The sequence below is a fragment of the Triplophysa rosa genome, unplaced genomic scaffold (assembly GCF_024868665.1).
Source record: "Triplophysa rosa unplaced genomic scaffold, Trosa_1v2 scaffold339_ERROPOS141128+, whole genome shotgun sequence".
NCBI classification, from domain to species: Eukaryota; Metazoa; Chordata; class Actinopteri; order Cypriniformes; family Nemacheilidae; genus Triplophysa; species Triplophysa rosa.
Window position 1 is genome coordinate 30179 of NW_026634345.1, and position 18804 is coordinate 48982.

General features: G+C 41.7%; 1 protein-coding gene across 1 annotated transcript in view; it reads left to right on the plus strand.

The window, feature by feature from the left end:
• The first annotated feature begins 481 nt into the window (after window positions 1-481).
• The window catches only part of LOC130550461 (mucin-2-like), a 32433-nt gene continuing 14110 nt past the window's right edge, over window positions 482-18804 (plus strand). Inside the window, exons 1-27 of the mRNA XM_057327939.1 lie at window positions 482-530; window positions 957-1182; window positions 1388-1517; window positions 1688-1751; window positions 1860-1942; window positions 2306-2498; window positions 2584-2700; window positions 2789-2909; window positions 3147-3282; window positions 3387-3464; window positions 3749-3818; window positions 3887-4018; window positions 4138-4281; window positions 4517-4611; window positions 4702-4834; window positions 5706-5949; window positions 6064-6104; window positions 6338-6426; window positions 6525-6679; window positions 7920-8058; window positions 8310-8408; window positions 9017-9217; window positions 9617-9859; window positions 10023-10179; window positions 10321-10431; window positions 11150-11291; window positions 11391-14062. Coding sequence (XP_057183922.1) covers window positions 482-530; window positions 957-1182; window positions 1388-1517; window positions 1688-1751; window positions 1860-1942; window positions 2306-2498; window positions 2584-2700; window positions 2789-2909; window positions 3147-3282; window positions 3387-3464; window positions 3749-3818; window positions 3887-4018; window positions 4138-4281; window positions 4517-4611; window positions 4702-4834; window positions 5706-5949; window positions 6064-6104; window positions 6338-6426; window positions 6525-6679; window positions 7920-8058; window positions 8310-8408; window positions 9017-9217; window positions 9617-9859; window positions 10023-10179; window positions 10321-10431; window positions 11150-11291; window positions 11391-14062 — 6064 coding nt within the window. The remainder of the gene's footprint in view (window positions 531-956; window positions 1183-1387; window positions 1518-1687; window positions 1752-1859; window positions 1943-2305; window positions 2499-2583; window positions 2701-2788; window positions 2910-3146; window positions 3283-3386; window positions 3465-3748; window positions 3819-3886; window positions 4019-4137; window positions 4282-4516; window positions 4612-4701; window positions 4835-5705; window positions 5950-6063; window positions 6105-6337; window positions 6427-6524; window positions 6680-7919; window positions 8059-8309; window positions 8409-9016; window positions 9218-9616; window positions 9860-10022; window positions 10180-10320; window positions 10432-11149; window positions 11292-11390; window positions 14063-18804) is intronic.

Below are 18804 nucleotides of genomic sequence, written 5' to 3' on the forward strand. Positions count from 1 at the left end.
GGTGACAAAGCAATTTTTCCAGGGTCTGAATAACTTTAAATTCGAGTTTAATAATGCTAATAGAAAAACATGAGCTTAAGGTAATGATTTATTTATGTGCTTTTTGTTCAGATCATATTACCCTCTATGAGCTTATAGCATTCCTGCTCCTGAAATCAAACCCTAGTGTTCATAGAGAGGAACCAGGAACAATGTTAAAAAGAGGCTGACCCAAACATCATTACTGGTAAATAACAAAGCAGCTGTAAATAAAAGAATTTCCATTACTTTCTCTGTAATAAGATCAAATGAAAAGCTCTTTGTTAACATATGTGTACCAAACTCCCTATTTTGTTCACGTGAATAGTCAATGTTTAATCTGGACTCTATTTCCTCATGTTATTCAAATTAGCGAAACAGGTCTCATCATAAAATGGCTGCGAACACGAAATTCTGAAGTCCTGATGCATTTGCCCTCCTGTGAGCACATTTATTAGTCAGCATGGCTCTTCCAGAGGCCATATTTTTAGGATTAATTGTAGTACTCTCAGGTTAGTATATTTCTGTTTTTTAAATAAAAGTATTTTTTTATAATAAATCATATTTAATATTTAAAAGTAATTAAATATCAACAATTTAAAAGGTTTAGGTTTAATTATTGTTACATGTTACAAATCTTAAAGGTTCATTTAATATGTAAATAAATAATTTTAAACAAGATTCATTCATTTTTAATTTGCAGGCAATATCCACTCTGTGTTTTCTACTCAAAGTAAGGCGCTGTTTGATTTAATTTTAAATTTTAAACTTTATTGCAAAATTATGCCAATATGTCAATATTTTATTGATTTAAAAAGTTGATGATTTTATTGACCCGCTAGTTGTTTTGTGACAAAAAACTACTTATCATTTTAGAAACAATTTGAAACTATTTTGTATAATTTTGGGGAAAAATAAACTTTTTGGTCTTTTCTCAGATGTGTGTAAGACGTACGGCAGTGGAGTCTTTGAGACCTTCAACAAAACTATGTTTCACCTGAAGTCTACGTGTTCTATAACTCTCACACATTTCACACATGCTGGAGTGGACTGTCACATTATTGTCCAGCGTGGGCAGAATGGCCTCATGAACAGGGTGGAGATAATTGTGAATAAAGTTGTGACCCTTATTCACAATAACACACTTACAGTGGAGGGAAGCAGGTATGAAACGTGTGGCTATCTACTGTACTCGCATCTTACGTAATGTACTCAACAGCGCAATGGAGAAAAAAGTATGGAATGCATTTTAGGGTTAACTAAGCAAATCACATCATGACCTTACCATGGGGCATGCACATTTGGCAATGTGTAGAGAAATACGTGGACAATGTGTGAATCGAATAATAAAATAATTTGTTTTTCACAGAATTTCACTTCCATATGACCATACATATCAGCATGTCTTTCATTATGGAATCTACACCAAACTCAGAAGCAAAGTTTTGCCATTGTCTGTAACCTGGTACAATGTTAAGGATGGCATCAGTTCTCTATGGGTGAGCTGGCAACAAATATCTTATAAAAATGTTTTTGTTTGGTTCAATACGTATTGTTAGATACTTTATGCATCACTGATACTGTATATCCATGTTTGTTGTCATACATTTATATAAGTTACCCTTTCGGGCCATACATTTTGAAGGAACATCATCTATTTTTGTTATAGGTGCAACTGGACCAGAATTTAGTAGAAGGTATGAGTGGACTTTGTGGCCACCAAAACAGTTCAGGTATTGAAAACCCGTTGTCGAAACCCACTTTATGGTTTTACTGTATAAACAGTAATTATTTGTTAAGATTGCGTCAATGCTTGAAGAGTGTTTTTTTATGTTTGCTAGAAACTATGCAGCGGTTGATATTTGACAATGTTCTCTCGGATGGACAATGCCTGACTCAAGATTCTGTTGCACAGATAAACGCAGTGAGTTTCTGCATTACTGAACAAATATAAATGGTAATGCTTTCTATGACAACTGCAGATTAGCAATATCATAGGCAGCAGCAATTTACTGCTATACGGAGTCAAATGGATATTATACAGTTCTATGAACAAGACACAAGTATTTTTTTCTCTACTGACCCAAATAGTCCCAAAAGAAACATTGAACCTGTCTCAAAATCCACACTTGTGGTTTCTTGAATTGTGTATAAATTGTTATACATCTTTTATATGTATGAAAATATTTGTAATAAAAACACAAAGTACAGGCTTCATTTGGCTTTACGATATTTGAGTAACTTTCAGTATATTTAGCATTTACTAACCTTTTTTATTTATTTTCAGGGTTGTAGAGATGTTTTGTCCCATGCTTATGAATGTCTTGGCACTAAATACCGCACATACATGACTTTGTGCTATAAGAACATGTATGGCTTGCAGCATAAAGAAGCAAACTGCTCATTTTTTAAAGAGCTTTCGATTATTTGTGGAAGCTCCAGTCAGCTGTGGTCAACATGGAGGGCGAACAGCAAATGCTGTAAGAGATATTGTTTATTAAAAAATATTGATTACAAATTCTTTATAAGCTACCATGTTTGAAATATGAAGAATTCCTTTTTCAGCCCAACCTCATTGCCCTGGAGACCTACACTACGTGGAAATGGGTCCTGCTTTCCCACCAACTTGCACCAATCCACAGCCTTACCCAGAGCTCACCAGCACCTGCCAGCCTCCTCAGGGTTGGTCCTTAATAAATACTAAAACAAAAACAGAAATATAAAGTGATTTTATAATATTTGTATAATATAATATATTGTTAATTCCCAGGGAAGGTTGTTAACGATCGCGTTGACACCTACTATTCCATTAATTTGGAGGATTGTCCATGTGTGCATGGGAAGACAATATATGCACCAGGGCAGAATCGCACCACCAAGTGCCAGACATGGTGAGAACTAAGTACTTCATTGTGGATTTAACGTGGTACAATGTAAACCAGCATCTAATTAAATATAAATATTTGAATATCATAAATATTTATTTTCAGAACAACATCATTTTCTAGAAATAGTTGATTGAAAAAACATAGAATGCTTTGTTGTAGATGTAATAGTTTGCAATATTGTATAAAACGTGGGGATTTACTTAACTTCACTCTTGAAATAAACTGTTTTTTTCTCTCTAGTACATGTGTGAGAGGCAAATGGGAATGCTCTACAAACACATGTCCATCCAAGTGTATTATTGAGGGTCAGTTAATAACCACATTTGATGGCAAACAGTATTCTCTACTAGACAGATGTACCTATGTGGCTGCAAGGGTAACTGAATATAATTGTATAATATTACTAATATGTCATTACATGTTATGATATTATTTGCTTCTTTAATAGTGAAATGTTTCATTTTCGGTTCTATCACTCAGGGACATAACTGGACGTTGAACATTCAGTTTTCTGGGCAAGCTGTTGCCATAGAAAAGGCATATCTTAATATCGATCAGGTTGGTAGGTTTTTAACTTTGCATTTATTTCCCCTTGGAGCACATTTGCACAACTTTATGATGATTAAGTCATTATCTTTATTACAAGCCCACCTATTATATTTTAACTATATCTTGCACTTTATTAAAAAAAACATTTTACAATGCACACTGTCCTGACAACATCTTTAAAAATAAGTTTATTTGTTTTTAGTTTCAGCTGTTAATAATGAAGTGTTTTTAAGTACATTTTAATTCCACCCTGATAGTCTTCTTAAGAATGACTAATGCTGTCTTCGTTCCAGGAAAGATATACCTTCTCTGCAAACAATGTGCAACTGAACAATATAGAAATCAGTGACCTGTCAAAGACTGGTAGGTTTTTTAAATTGCTTCATTTATTTGATTTTATTTTTTATGCATTTTACTTGGATTTGTTTCAGAATACGCCAAGGTCTTCTGGCAGTCTTCAATGTTCATTCAAGTTCAGACTTCATTTGGCCTAAAAATGCAACTTCAGGTTTCTCCAGAGATTCAAATATATCTGTATTTGCCGGCAACTGAAACATCAAAAGGTATAAACATTACATCTTCATACAAACAAACCTAAAGGTAAACGTACGTCTTCATCAAAAGTGAATTAGGCATAGAGGTCAAAATGTAATGTTGTTATTAAATAAATGTTTTGTTATAGGACTTTGTGGAACCCATAATAATGACACAAGTGATGACTTCACGACTTTCAGTGGTATCATAGAAAATTCAATTCAACTTTTTGCCCAATCCTGGTCAATGGATAGTTGTTTCCCAATACCTGGATGCATCAACACTGACAATGGTAACTGTCATAACTTGTTTACCATAGAATATTCACTGAAATGCATAATCTGGATTTCTTTTTGAGTTATAGAATTACTTTATTTTAACTATTTCATTTTAACTTTCAGAGATGAGAAAATGTGTTTTGACAGTTTTTAATTTTGAGTGAAAAACCTGAACCCTAATCTCTTTAAGTCGTCAGGTAAACTAGACTTTCAGCCTTTTAACTTTCTTTGTATCTCTTGCATTTGCAGAGATATTTGCCGAAGAGAGTTGTGCCCAGCTGACAGATCCGAATGGAGTGTTTGCTTTGTGTCATGACTATGTACCTGTTTCATCTTTTGTTGATGTAAGGATACTGTATATCCCTACACAAATTTGATACGTTCTAAATGTATTCTTGTTTTCTTGTTATTAATCTATGTTTGTTTCTTCTCAGGCTTGCATACAGAGAACATGTCAGTGCGCCGCATCATTGCGGGAGTGTTTATGTGTCTCTTTTGGCAACTATGCCAAAGCCTGTGGGACTCAAGGAATCACTGTTCAGGACTGGAGATCATCAACAAACTGCCGTGAGTCACAACAACCATGCTTGACATTGCTGTGGTGTGCAAGTTCTTGTGTCCAATAAGCCTACTTATCTAAAAGCAGTGTGCCAATTGTATGTGTAGGAAGTTTTATGAACCTCATGAACAACAGCTTAGAAGTACCCAAATGGTCCACTCGCTTCACACAGTTTCTAAAGTGTGTATCATATGAACCGTTTCTGTCCCATTACAAAAGTTACAAAAGTGCATCATGGGTGATACTGTAAATAATGAGTTCCAAGATAATGTAAACATGCGTAGTATTTCTTGTCATGTGTTTTTGAATGAATGAATGAACATAGTGACAATGCTTTTAAAGGAATATCAGTATCTGTTTAGGTTAAAGTCCCCGTGAACCGTAGTTGTGATTGTTTTTACTTCCATATTTTGACGCATTTCTGAGTGAAAAGGAATTTCAAAGGAGAAAATTAGTGGGCGTGGCTTGCATTTTTTGCTGCGAATTGATTGGATGTATAAAAACAGCCGTTGCATTTCGAAATGGAACTGGCAGCAGACTGACAGTTGAAGGGGAGGAGTTAACGGATGCTCCACCCAAGCTGTCTTATTTACATCATTTAAGATGGATAGTCATTACAGGGCAGAAGTGCATTTTCAGATTTTAACTGAAGATTATGAGGTTACATGAATTTTGAAAGAGAATCACCCACGTTGATAAGCTATTTACTATAAATTCTTCAATATTTCATGAAAAAATAAGAATAGTTATTTTTAATTTCACTGGGAATTTAAGGATGGTTGGCGAGTTGGTCCAAGCTTAAATTAGGAGTCTTCAATTTGCACTCTTACCTTTTATGACAGAATACAAGTAGTTAACACGCAACTATTTGGGTTTCAGCTGCTTTGTGTGAGGGCAACCTGATATTTGGATACGCCACCCTGGCCTGTAACCACACCTGCCGTTCCCTCTCGGGCCCTGATCTTACCTGTGAGGTGGTGGATGACCCTGTGGAGGGATGTGGATGCACACCAGACACTCACTTGAACAACCGACACACCTGCAGCCCTCGCCCTCTGTGCAGCTGTTACCACCCTGGGGGTGTCGTACCACCAGGTCCAGTGGTTATTGGTGGACGCCAATGGTAAAGATAAATAAAACATTCACACTTTTATGTTGATTCCATGTTCCAGTAATGTACTAACAATATTTGTTTCTGTAACGTGTACATACACGTGTATAACTTATTGTGTTCCAGCATGTGTGAAAATGGACAACTTCGATGTCCTGAAGAGTGTGGTAACTTTATTTATTTTTCAAATTTTTTTTGTCATATAACCATTTTATATTGAAACGTATTGTATAATATAGAGTAATCTAACCACTGAAATATGGATTTTTAAGATGCAATCTGCAAAAATGAATTTTACTTCTTAAGAACATGTTTCATTTATCTTGGATGGAAGATGCAAAACTACTTGTAGAAAAAGATGTACTCAGTGCAATCTATGCATTCAATCCTACTTTTATAGATTGCCTAGTGGGGAAGATTTGTGTGCATTGCTCTCAAATACCTGTGAATACGGCTCACAGAACCTGCGAAAGCTTGGCCAAGCCACTAGTAAGCATTGTTTTCAAAACGGGGGCATGACTGTTGGCATACTCCAGTATTTTCCTGTCTCGAGGAGTTTCAAAAGAGTGTGAAACCTGTGTCCACAGAGTGAAGATTACACCTGTATCAGTGGCTGTTATTGCCCAGAAGGCTTTTTTGAAGATCATAATGGTGGATGTGTGACTCATGAGAACTGCACATGTGAATTCAGTGGAACAGTGTATGAAACTGGGAAGAGTGTGGAGACAAACTGTAAACTATGGTAAGACTTTTGTATTCTGGAATCCTTACTTTGGCTCATGTTAAAAAAAGACCCATTGCGTAATAAACTCCAAGTATGATTTTCTTCCTTGATTGGAACAATAGCATGTTACATCAATCCATCCTTTTACTGCACCAAAAATGTTAGCTTATCAGATTTAAAAGTATACTTCATCCAAAAATTACTTCACTGTCATGAATTACCCCCCCCTCTTTTGGAACAAATTGAGGGTGGGTAAATAGAACGTTTAGATCCAGTTCACTAGTTCTCACACTAGATCTCAATTTCCCATCTGGAAGTATTTTTTATTTTGTACATAAAGTTAGAAACTCATAAATACAACACAGATGTATGTCTGCTCTCTTGGGTTAGAGTTTCAGAGACCTTTCAGATAAGACGCACGTACACACCACTGATCTATATAAATGACTGGATTGCTCATGACGTCATTACACTGAAGCTACGGTGCCGCCATGTTGGTATGCCCAAACGTTCTAATTAATAGGGAGTTATCAGATATTGATGATAAAACAGTTACTTACCAGTCCCCGTTTTTGTATCTAAATTCTCACAGTACATTCTTACAACGCAAATGTCTTAAGCATGTAAATTATTTAAAAAGTCTGGAATTTTCCCGTCTTATTAGATATAGAGTGAGTTACGTTCATTTCCATTATGGTAGCATATACATATGTAACCAGCAGACTAACGAGACACCTCAACATATGACAAATGTGCTTATTCTGAAATCTAAATACAGATAAATACAGGCTGTATATGTTCTCCAAGTCATTCTGCCATTACAACAGTGTGCAATAAACACTCACCGTCTATACATTGATTTCTATACGTCACAGTTCTGCTCAAAATAAACATAAACATTGGAAAAAACATCAGAAGTAACAATTAATTTAAACACACATGTGAACTAAAAACTTATCGCGCGCCTAAGGTGAAAAACGGGTTCTTTTAGATTAGATTTTGACTGTAAGTCAATGGCGCGCTCTGTCAGTTGGGCATACCAAGATGGCTGCGCGATCTCTTCCGGTAGCTTCACCTCCTGCCGTTGATTTAGTGTTCTAGGCTCAATCAAGTCATTTATATAGATCAGTGGTGCACACACGATTCTTCATTCCCCCCTTCTTAATCATTATGTTTTACAATGCCTTCACTTCATGATAATTATGGACATGAAATCCTGGTTGCTCGAGTTTTAAAAATGTTATTTCATGTCTCACAGCACCTGTAGAGGAGGTGAGTGGTCTTGTGTCGACCAGGCATGTTCAGGAGAGTGTGAAGTGTTTGGGAATGGGCAGTACCGCACATTTGACTCCAAATGGTACCGGTTTGATGGTCACTGTCAGTACACACTATTAAAGGTGCGTGGTCCTTACCTATATGCAACAAATTACCTTTTTAAAACCTAGGTGAGTGTTCAAGGAGTTTGACAATAAGTATTGGCAGGAGTTTGGCAGGAGCAACTTATTAACAAATCAATGGTACGGAAGAAAAAAATTAAAGAAAACCTACTTATGCCAAGTATGTTTGTAAATTCTGCAAATGCTTAATGCAATATTGGGCAAAAACCAGACATTGTTTAACCTTAATATTTTGATTTGTCTGTGTTAAGGATGCTAGTGGACAGGGCCAGTTTACAATCCAAACAGAGAGTGTTCCATGCTGCGACGAGTCGCTGACGTGTTCTCGCGCCATCTCAGTGGAGCTATGGGTAACTGATCATCTCTGTATATGTATATACTGTATGTACATAGAGTACATACTGTATATTGTACTTTGTGTTTTGAATTCCAAACATTGTATATGAAACAAAGACAAGTGTAATGATTGTATTATCTAACTACTGTATATAAAAGTGGCTAAATGAAATGAAATTAATATTGGTAATTTTCTATGAAGCCTACATGGTTATTACAGTATAAGGGATTTCAAAATGCATTATAAGGCAGACTGCCTTAATAAACCTTATAATATGTTAATATCGACTATTGTCTATAAATATTGTAAGTACTGTTGCAATATAACAGAAGTCTCATTACTGAACAGTCTTATAAACATTCAAACGGCTTTATAATACGATCATAATACTTGTTGACTATTTCACCTCTTAACCTTTTTGGGTGGAGTATCCCTTTAACAATCATTGTTATCTATCAATGTACCATCTGAAACTGCACTATGTACCGTGGTACCACCACAGTATTTATTTGAAAGGGTTGACCATTTTCAGGCCCATTCTCACAGACTCTACAACAATTCAAATTGTTTGACCTATTTTTATACCTGATAAAGATGAGGATGCATTGTAATGTTTGACAGGGTGACGTGTCTCTTCTGCTAAGTGATATGAAGGTCACTGAGACATATCTGTCAGGGGGGACCCAGAGCATGCTGACAGAACCCTTGTACTCCATCCACATTGTGGGTCTGTACGTCATCATCTCAGTACCCACACTGGGCCTGGCTGTGATCTGGGACAAACACACCAGGGTCACAATCCAGCTGGAGTCTCAGTGGAGAGTAAGGAGAAATGTTTATAAGATTGATATACAATCTATGACTGTAAGGTTAGACATATTTTCAATAAAGCCAACAGAACAACTGGCCTAATGTTATAACGTGTTCTGTTTAGTTTTAACATTGAAAGAATGTATGCATATTACTAGATTATGATTCTCAATGGAAGCATACTGGAAGCATGATCAGTTTGTATTAATATTAATTGTCTTAGTAAATATTTAATAAAACATTTTGCTTTAATTGTAGAGATTGTTTAGGTTTTGGGTCAGGGAATGAGTTAAAGTGATAACAATTCTTCTGAAGGCTTAAATTATTTGACATCCAGAAACATGCCCTACATTTTATGTGATCATGAGAGTGGAAACCACATGCTGATGTTTTTTCTCATCTGTTCAAAAGGGCAGAGTGTTGGGTCTTTGTGGGAACTTTGATGGAAAGGTGACAAATGACCTTCTGACAAGCAGCTCCTCTGAGGTTTTCAGTGTCATGGAATTTGGCAACAGCTGGAAGACGGCAGCCCCACCCTGCTCGGACGTGACTACCGAAATGTTTCCTTGTGAGCGGCACTCCTACTGTGCAGCCTGGGCCCAAAGACGCTGTATGATTCTGAGATCTGACACCTTTAACGATTGCCACCTGAAGGTACATTGAAATGTGTTCATTTAGCACAATCATAAAGCAACATAGTTTCTAATGTTTGAGTGCATGTATGGTAGTTTATATTGGGTCAATGACAAACACATTTCTATCAACAATTTTTTTACCCCTGCGTTCAAGGTAATTGTAGCATTCCTGTGATCAATAGGTGGATCCAGAACCTTACTACCAGGCCTGTGTCGTGGAGTCGTGTTCTTGTGAGTTTGAGGGAAAGTTTCTCGGCTTCTGTACAGCTGTTGCAGCTTACGCAGAGGCCTGCAGTGCAAAGGACATCTGCATAAACTGGAGAACCCCGGATTTGTGTCGTACGTAATTAATTCATATTCTAATGATTGTATTGTATTGCGGAAACACTTAAGAAATTCCAGAATGTTTATTTCCTGGTATTGGTGTACTAGAACTATTACTGGGTTAGCCAAGTGATTATAATGTTAGTATCTCCTCAGCGGTCTATTGTGATTATTACAATGAAGCGGACCAGTACACCTGGCATTACAATTCCTGTGCTCAAGTTAAGACCTGCGGCACTAACAACCACTTTACAGGAAAGCTTGAAGGTAAATACTTTCTCTCTTTTCCCTTCCTCGATGTTGCTGTATCATGTACTGCAATAAACCAGCAGTACTGTTAGAGTAATGTTATTGTTACGTAAGAGTAATTGAAAAACAATTTAAGTCTTAAAGTTGAACATAGGGCTGTCAATTTAACATGTTAATTTAGTTAAAGTGATAGTTCACCCAAATATAAAAATTATTTTATCATTTACTCACCCCTTTGTTATTTTGAAACCTGACTGACTTTCTTCTGTGGAAAACAAAAGAAGATATTTTGAAAAATGTCGGTAACCAAACAACGGTGGCACACATTGACTTCTCAGCGGTTTTGTGTCTAGAGGTCAATGGGTGCCATAGCTGTTGAATAAATTATTCGAATTAAAATTTTTAGGTGAACTATACCTTTAAGATGGAATTTTGACTTTTGAAAGTCATTCAGGTTGACTTGGGTATGACTTGTATGACTGCGATAGCTGCGTAAGTGTTGCAGATATGGCTTCTGAGTGAACTGCCTTTCCATGAAAGTGACTGGACTGTAGACCAGTGACATTCTTATGTTCAAATGCCATTGAATTTAAACAAACAATATATACAGTAGCAATATAATGAATTTGAAAGACACTTTAAATAAGTAATTCAATTATTTGCCCAATACCAAAACTGTACTCTTACTTTGATAAATTAAACTGCATATGTATTGATGCTTTACCTTTTTGCCCAGGTTGTTATCCAAGGTGCCCTGCGGAGGCACCATATCATGATGAGAATACGGGTAAATGCTCCACATTGAACAACTGCACTTGTAACTTCATGAACAAAGTGTGGACTCCTCAAGATGAAGTGTGTAGTCTAGATATGTGCTGGTAAGCCACTGGGTGGATCATTTTCTTGATGCTGAAAAGACATTCTAGGCAAAATATTTATAGAATCCAACAATAAAACTTACCAATTATTTTTTATAGCAAATGCCTTGAAGGAAACATCCATTGCATACCAACATCTACATTTACACCTACAAACACAATTAACACATCCACAGCACAGCCAGCTACAACTACGATGCTGCCTACAACTAAACCATTAACTACTGAGAGCACAACACAGTTACATACAACTACAAGAAATACAACACAACCACCATTATCTGAGAAAACGACAGGGTCACATACAACTGAATACATAGCCACAACACACCATCCAACCTCTAAGAGGACAACCATGACACAACCGCCAACTTCAGTGAGGACAACAGAATCATATACAACTCCAGTAGAACACACAACCACAACACAACCACTAACCTCTGGGAGGACAACAGAATACACAACCACAACTGAGAGGTCAACAGAACTGTATACAACCACAGTAGAGCACACAACCACAACAGAACCACCAGCCTCTGAGAGAACAACAGAACCCACAACCACAGCAATGGAAAGGACAACAGAATTGTATACAACTTCAGCAGAACACACAACAGAACCATTGTCTTTAGAAACTACAACTAAATCACATTCAACTCCACTGGAACACACAACCACAACAGAACCCCCAACCTCTGAGAAGATTACAGAATACACAACCACCACAACAACTGTGAGAGCGACAGAATCAAGTACAGCTGCAATAGTACACACAACAATAACACAACCACCAATTTCAAGGACAACTGAATCATATTCAACGGCAATGGAACAGACAACAACAACACAACCTATATCACCTGAGACGACAACAAAATACACCACCACAACAACTGAGAGGACAACACAATTGTATACAACTCCAGAAGAGCACACAACTACAACACAACCACCAACTTCTGAGGGGACAACTGAATTCACAACTTCAACAACTGAGGGGACAACAGAATTGTATACAACTCCAGCAAAACACACAACTACAACAGAAACACCAACCTCAATGAGGACAACCACATCATTTTTAACTCCAGTGAAACCCACAAACACAACAGAACAACCAACCTCTGAGACAACAACAAAAAACACAACCACAGTAACTGAGAAGACAACAGAGTTTTATTCAACTCCAATAGAACACACAACCACAACACAACCACCAACCTCTGAGAGCACAACAGAATTCACAACCACAATAGAACCACCAACCTCAGTCATAACAACTGAATCACATTCAACACCAATGGAACAAACAACCACAACAGAACCACCAACCTCTGAGAGGACAACGGAAAGCACAACCACAACGACTGAGAAGACAACAAAACTGAATACAACTCCTGTAGAACACACAACCACAACAGAACCACCAAACTCAGTAATAACACCCAAAACATATTCAACACCAAAGGAACACACAACCACAACACAAACACCAACCTCTGAAACAACGACAGAACACACAACCACAGTAACTGAGAAGACAACAGAGTTTTATTCAACTCCAATAGAACACACAACCACAACACAACCACCATCTTCAGAGACTACAACCAAATCACATTCAACTCCAACAGAACAGACAACCACAACACAACCACCAACCTCTGAGAGCACAACAGAATTCACAACCACAATAGAGCCACCAACCTCAGTCATAACAACTGAATCACATTCAACACCAATGGAACAAACAACCACAACAGAACCACCAACCTCTGAGAGGACAACGGAAAACACAACAACAACGACTGAGAAGACAACAAAACTGAATACAACTCCTGTAGAACACACAACCACAACAGAACCACCAAACTCAGTAATAACACCCAAAACATATTCAACACCAAAGGAACACACAACCACAACACAAACACCAACCTCTGAAACAACGACAGAACACACAACCACAGTAACTGAGAAGACAACAGAGTTTTATTCAACTCCAATAGAACACACAACCACAACACAACCACCATCTTCAGAGACTACAACCAAATCACATTCAACTCCAACAGAACAGACAACCACAACACAACCACCAACCTCTGAGAGCACAACAGAATTCACAACCACAATAGAGCCACCAACCTCAGTCATAACAACTGAATCACATTCAACTCCAATGGAACAAACAACCACAACAGAACCACCAACCTCTGAGAGGACAACGGAAATCACAACAACAACGACTGAGAAGACAACAAAACTGAATACAACTCCTGTAGAACACACAACCACAACAGAACCACCAAACTCAGTAATAACACCCAAAACATATTCAACGCCAAAGGAACACACAACCACAACACAAACACCAACCTCTGAAACAACAACAGAACACACAACCTCAGCAACTGAGAGGACAACAGAATGGTTTACAACTGCAGAAGAACCAACAACCACAACACAACCAGTCTCCTCTACGAAAATAAAATACACAACACAACCACCAACCCCGACAACAGAATCATATACTTCAATGAAATACACAACCATAACACAACCAACTACAGTGGAACACACAACCCAAGCACCAAATGCTACCACAGAAAAATCCACAACCTTGTTACCACAAACTACAACTATCACACAATCAACAACTTTAGAAAAATCAACTGAACCACCCACAACTTCAAAGAAATACACAAGCACAGGTCAACCAACAACTGAAATAGTTAAGACCACTCCAGTGTTAACAGTAACCACAACAGGTATAAACTTACTTTTTTCAAGTGACATATTTTTAGAAAAACATGTATTTACAGAATTTTTTTATGTATTTTTAAAAATCGGTCAATTTTTTTTTACAGATTATTTCTGCGCCCAGCAGATTAACAAAATTTTATTTTTTACAGTTTATTTTTAAAATACAATACAAAAATGTAAAATTACAGAAAAGTCAGAAAATTTCCAAAGGAAAACCGGGGAAAACAATTAATTGTATATCCTTTTATCCTGTAATTTTACAGGATTTTTTTTATTTTGCGGTATATTTATGTCGCTCCAGCTGACAGAAAATGTAGTTTTTTTTACAGATTTTTTACAGTGTACATTTGTTTACCCATTAGTTCCCTTTCTGTCGGTCTCACAGATGGGGTTCGCTCTTGAGAACCTCTCAACTTCTGACTAGTTTAGAAAAGGCCAATGAAATTGGCGAATTAAATTTGCATGCCGGACTCCGCCCCCGGATATCCGGGTATAAAAGGGAGACGGCGTGCTGCATTCATTCACCTTTTGTTCTTCGGAGCCTTCACACATGATCGACTTCGAGACTTCAAACTCTACGCCGAATTACTGCTGGAATCTTACGACATGATGCAGCGGACTCTCCCTTCCTGCAGCGACTTTTTTTTCTCTAAAAGAGCAAATTTCTCCAGCGTGGCATGTACCGCTTTTCTTGTGGGTGCAACACACTCATCGAGGAGGGGGACGGACACGAGGTCTGCTTCCAGCATGCTGGGGCAGCCTTTGTGGATACGTCCCGCCCGCAGTTGATGATTAAGTCATTGTGTCATGGGTGGCTGTGTTCCCACGGGACTCAGCCACCACCTCGTCTGCTTCCGTGACAGCATGGGCTCCGGTCCTGCCGTCTGCTACAGCGAGCAGCGAGGGTGATATGACGATTACTGTGAACCTAATCCGTCAGCCACTGGCTCGCAGACCATTCACACCTCGTCTCGCTCGTCTGACCGTTCCCCAAGAGACGGTCCCACCGTCTTGTTCCTCAACCACGTATTTGGAAACGGTGTGTGATGATGATGATGAGATGTCCCTTGCAGCATCGGAGGGTGACTTACTGGCATCTGACTCCGACGATTCCTCGGAGCTCCCTCCCACGGGGGATCGAGCCCAGGAAAAAGCGGACGTCGAAATGTCAGCCATGCTTTCCCGGTCCGCCGGCATTGGGTTGCAGTGCACCGCACTGCCTCTCCCAACGCTCGCGGCTGGATACATGGTACCTCGGGTTTGAGCGCGGCTCCAAGATGCGCCCGCCCCCAGTGCCGTGTTTTCCCGGAAGTGCATGAGGAACTTAGTAAGACCTGGAACGCCCCCTTTCGGCGCGTGCACGTCAGACTAGTTCCGTCGCCCTTTCTTCCCTCGATGGTGAGGCAGCTAGAGTATACGTCGATGTCCCCCAGGTGGAGTGTGCCGTCGCGGTACCTGCAGACGGCGGCCACCTGGGGGGCTCGACCTAGACTCCCGTCCAAAGCATGTAGAATTTTGGCATCTCTGGTGTCGAGAGCTTACACTGCTGCGGGCCAAGCTGCCTCCTCTCTCCACGCTATGGCCATCCTGCAGGTCCATCAGGCCAAGGTGTTGAGAGAGCTCTACGAGGGTAAGACCGACCCAGCGCTTATGCAGGAACTCCGCGCCACCACCAACCTCGCTCTACGGGCGACCAAAGTGACCGCGCGGGCCCTGGGTTGGGCGATGTCCACACTTGTGGTCCAGGAGAGACACCTCTGGCTGAACCTTGCACAGATGAGTGATGCAGAGAAAGTTTGCTTTCTCGATGCACCCATCTCGCAAGGGGGGGGGGCTGTTCGGTGATACTGTCGAGCCGCAGTTCTCGACAGTAAAGAAGCAGACAGAGGCTATCAAGCATATCCTCCCCCGGCGCGATTCGGCCGCCCTCCGGCCGTCGAGATCCCGTGCACCGTCTGCTTCCCAGAAGCCCTGGTCCTCTTCGACGCCCTCTGGCTCTGGCGCCCCCACTCAGGCGGTCCCCCAGAAGAAGAAGTGTCTCTTCGAAGAAGAGACCACCTTCGGCGGAAGCCAAAGCGGCCCTCATGGGAAGACCCCACGGAGATCGAGCATACCATCGAGCCTGACCCAATCCATTCCATCGCTGGTTGGTCGATCCGGCAGGTTCCTGCACCGTCCCAACAGCCCACTTCTAAGAGTTTTCTCTCTCTCTGGATGTTTATCACAGCCGCTCTCACCCTCTACACGACGGTGTTCGGCAACTCGACGTTGCGTCACGGCGAGAACCAATGTCGAGGATAATCAGCAGGCCTCAGCACTCTCAATCGACGGTGCTTCGTGCTACATCATCGCCAGGGAGGTAAATCAGCAGAGCCAATCTCCTCCCCGGGGGCTTCCCCACGGCGAGGGATCCGCACTGCCAGCCATCGAACCACCCCCCGAGAGGTCGATGAAGCAGATCGTACCCCTAGCCCTCCTGTCTCGGTCCCTGGGAGCCTGACAAGAGCTTCCCAAACCGTCACGGTGGCTACGAGATACGATCCGTCTCGGCTACGCGATCCAACTCACCAGACGCCCGCCCAAGTTTCGGGGAATCCTCTCAACCTCAGTCAGAGGCAATGATGCTACCGTGCTTCGGGCCGAGGTCGCCACCCCTCTGACGAAGGAAGCAATCGTGCTCTTCCCTCTAGCTAAGATGTTCAACGGGTTTTACAGCCCGTACTTCATCATCCCCAAAAAAGACGGGGGGTTGCGCCCCATTCTAGATCTGCTAGAATGGGGCGCACACAAGCTGCCGTTCAGGATGCTCACGCAGAAGCGCATCCTGACGTCTATCAGATGTCAAGATTGGTTCATGGCAATCGACCTGAAGGATGCTTACTTTCATGTCTCGATTCTCCCTCGTCATCTCCCGTTCCTACGGTTCGCTTTCGAGGGTCGGGCATAGCAGTACAGAGTCCTCCCTTTCGGTCTCTCCCTGTCCCCACGAGTCTTCACGAAGATCGTGGAAGCCGCCCTCACTCCCCTCAGGGAGAGAGGTGTGCGGGTACTAAAACTATCTCGACGACTGGCTCATCTTGACACACTCGCAAGATCTGTTATGTACACACAGGGACCTAGTGCTTCGGCACCTAGATCGATTGGGACTACAGGTCAACCGAGAAAAGAGCAAGCTCTCCCCTATGCAGAGCATCCTCTTTCTTGGTATGGAACTCAACTCTGTCTCCATTACAGCGCTATTGACTACAGAGCGCGCTCTGTCAGTGTTGAACTGCCTGGAACATTTCAAGCAGTCAGCGGTCGCCCTGAAACAATTTCAGAGGCTCCTGGACATGGCATCCTCGGCGGGGGTGATACCCCTCGGGTTGATGCACATGAGACCGCTCCAACACTGGCTAAAGAGTCGAGTTCCCTGGAGAGCATGGCACACCGGCAGCAGGCGGATGGTCATTATGCCTCTCTGCTGACGCACCCTAACCCCTTGTTCTTCAATGACCTTTCTACGGATGGGGGTCCCTCTCGGGCAGGTCACGTGGTGCGTCGTGGTGATGACAGACGCCTCCCTGCAGGGTTGGGGTGCCATGTGCAACGGGCACGCAGTGTCGGGGCGATGGACGGGCCCCCGCATGCGCGGGCATATCACCTGCCTAGAGTTGATGGATGTGCTACTTGCACTGAAGGGCTACAACCTCTCGTGCAGGACAAGCATGTGCTGGTCCGGTCGGACAGCACAATTTCCGTAGCGTATATATCAACCGCCAGGGTGGCGTTCGCTCACGGCAGCTAACACGACTCGCCTGACGCCTCCTCCTGTGGAGTCCGCAGGTGATCAGCTCCCTGCGAGTCACACATATCCCAGGCGACCTGAACCAGACTGCCGATGCGCTCTCTTGTCAGTTGACGCCTCGCGGAGAGTGGCGACACCACCCCCGTGCAGTCCAGCTCATTTGGGTACAGTTCGGGCAGGCTCAGGTAGACCTGTTCGCCTCGCTGGACACCACTCATTGCCCGCTAGGGTACTCCCTGTCCGAGGCCCCCTTCGGCATGGATGCTCTAGCGCACAGCAGGCCGTGGGACAAGCGGAAGTATGCCTTCCCCCCAGTGAGCCTCATTACACAGATCCGGTGCAAGGTCAGGGAAGAGGAGCATCAAGTGCTACTAACCGGACCTAGTACTACCGGACGTTGTAACCCCCCAGCAGGGCGGTTCCATCTGATGTATCATCATGATTGGTTCCCACCTTGGTAACCCATGACCTTCCCTAGGTGGACCTCCACCTTGCGGTCAACTCCTTCAGTCCGCACATTTCTCCCATGAGTTCTCCCCTAAACGGTGAGACCATGTTGGTATCTCCACTAAACTCCTCCCTATGGTAGGAAATGGTCTCTGTAGCGCGTCCCCCATTTGAGGAAGTAGCGCTTACCCAGTGGCCTTACGGTACCGGGTGACTTCTCGCTGTTAGAGAAACAAGGCCGCCGCATGTGAGGGCCGAAGGCAGGGGCTTCCCACCTTTTCAAAAAGCTCTGGGACCCCCTACCTATCCACTGGTAGGTTACAATTTCACGATAGCGCTCACGTCTGACACGCCCAGGCCAGTCACCGTCGCTTCGCTAGAGATTGTGACAGGGCACAGCGTCATGGCGTTTTCCATAGGAACCCCATCTGTCGGTTCGTTGTGTCCCTTATGCCACAACGTGTGCTGCCCGCTGCAACAGTCGTGAGAGGTTCTCAGGCTCCTCAGAACAAA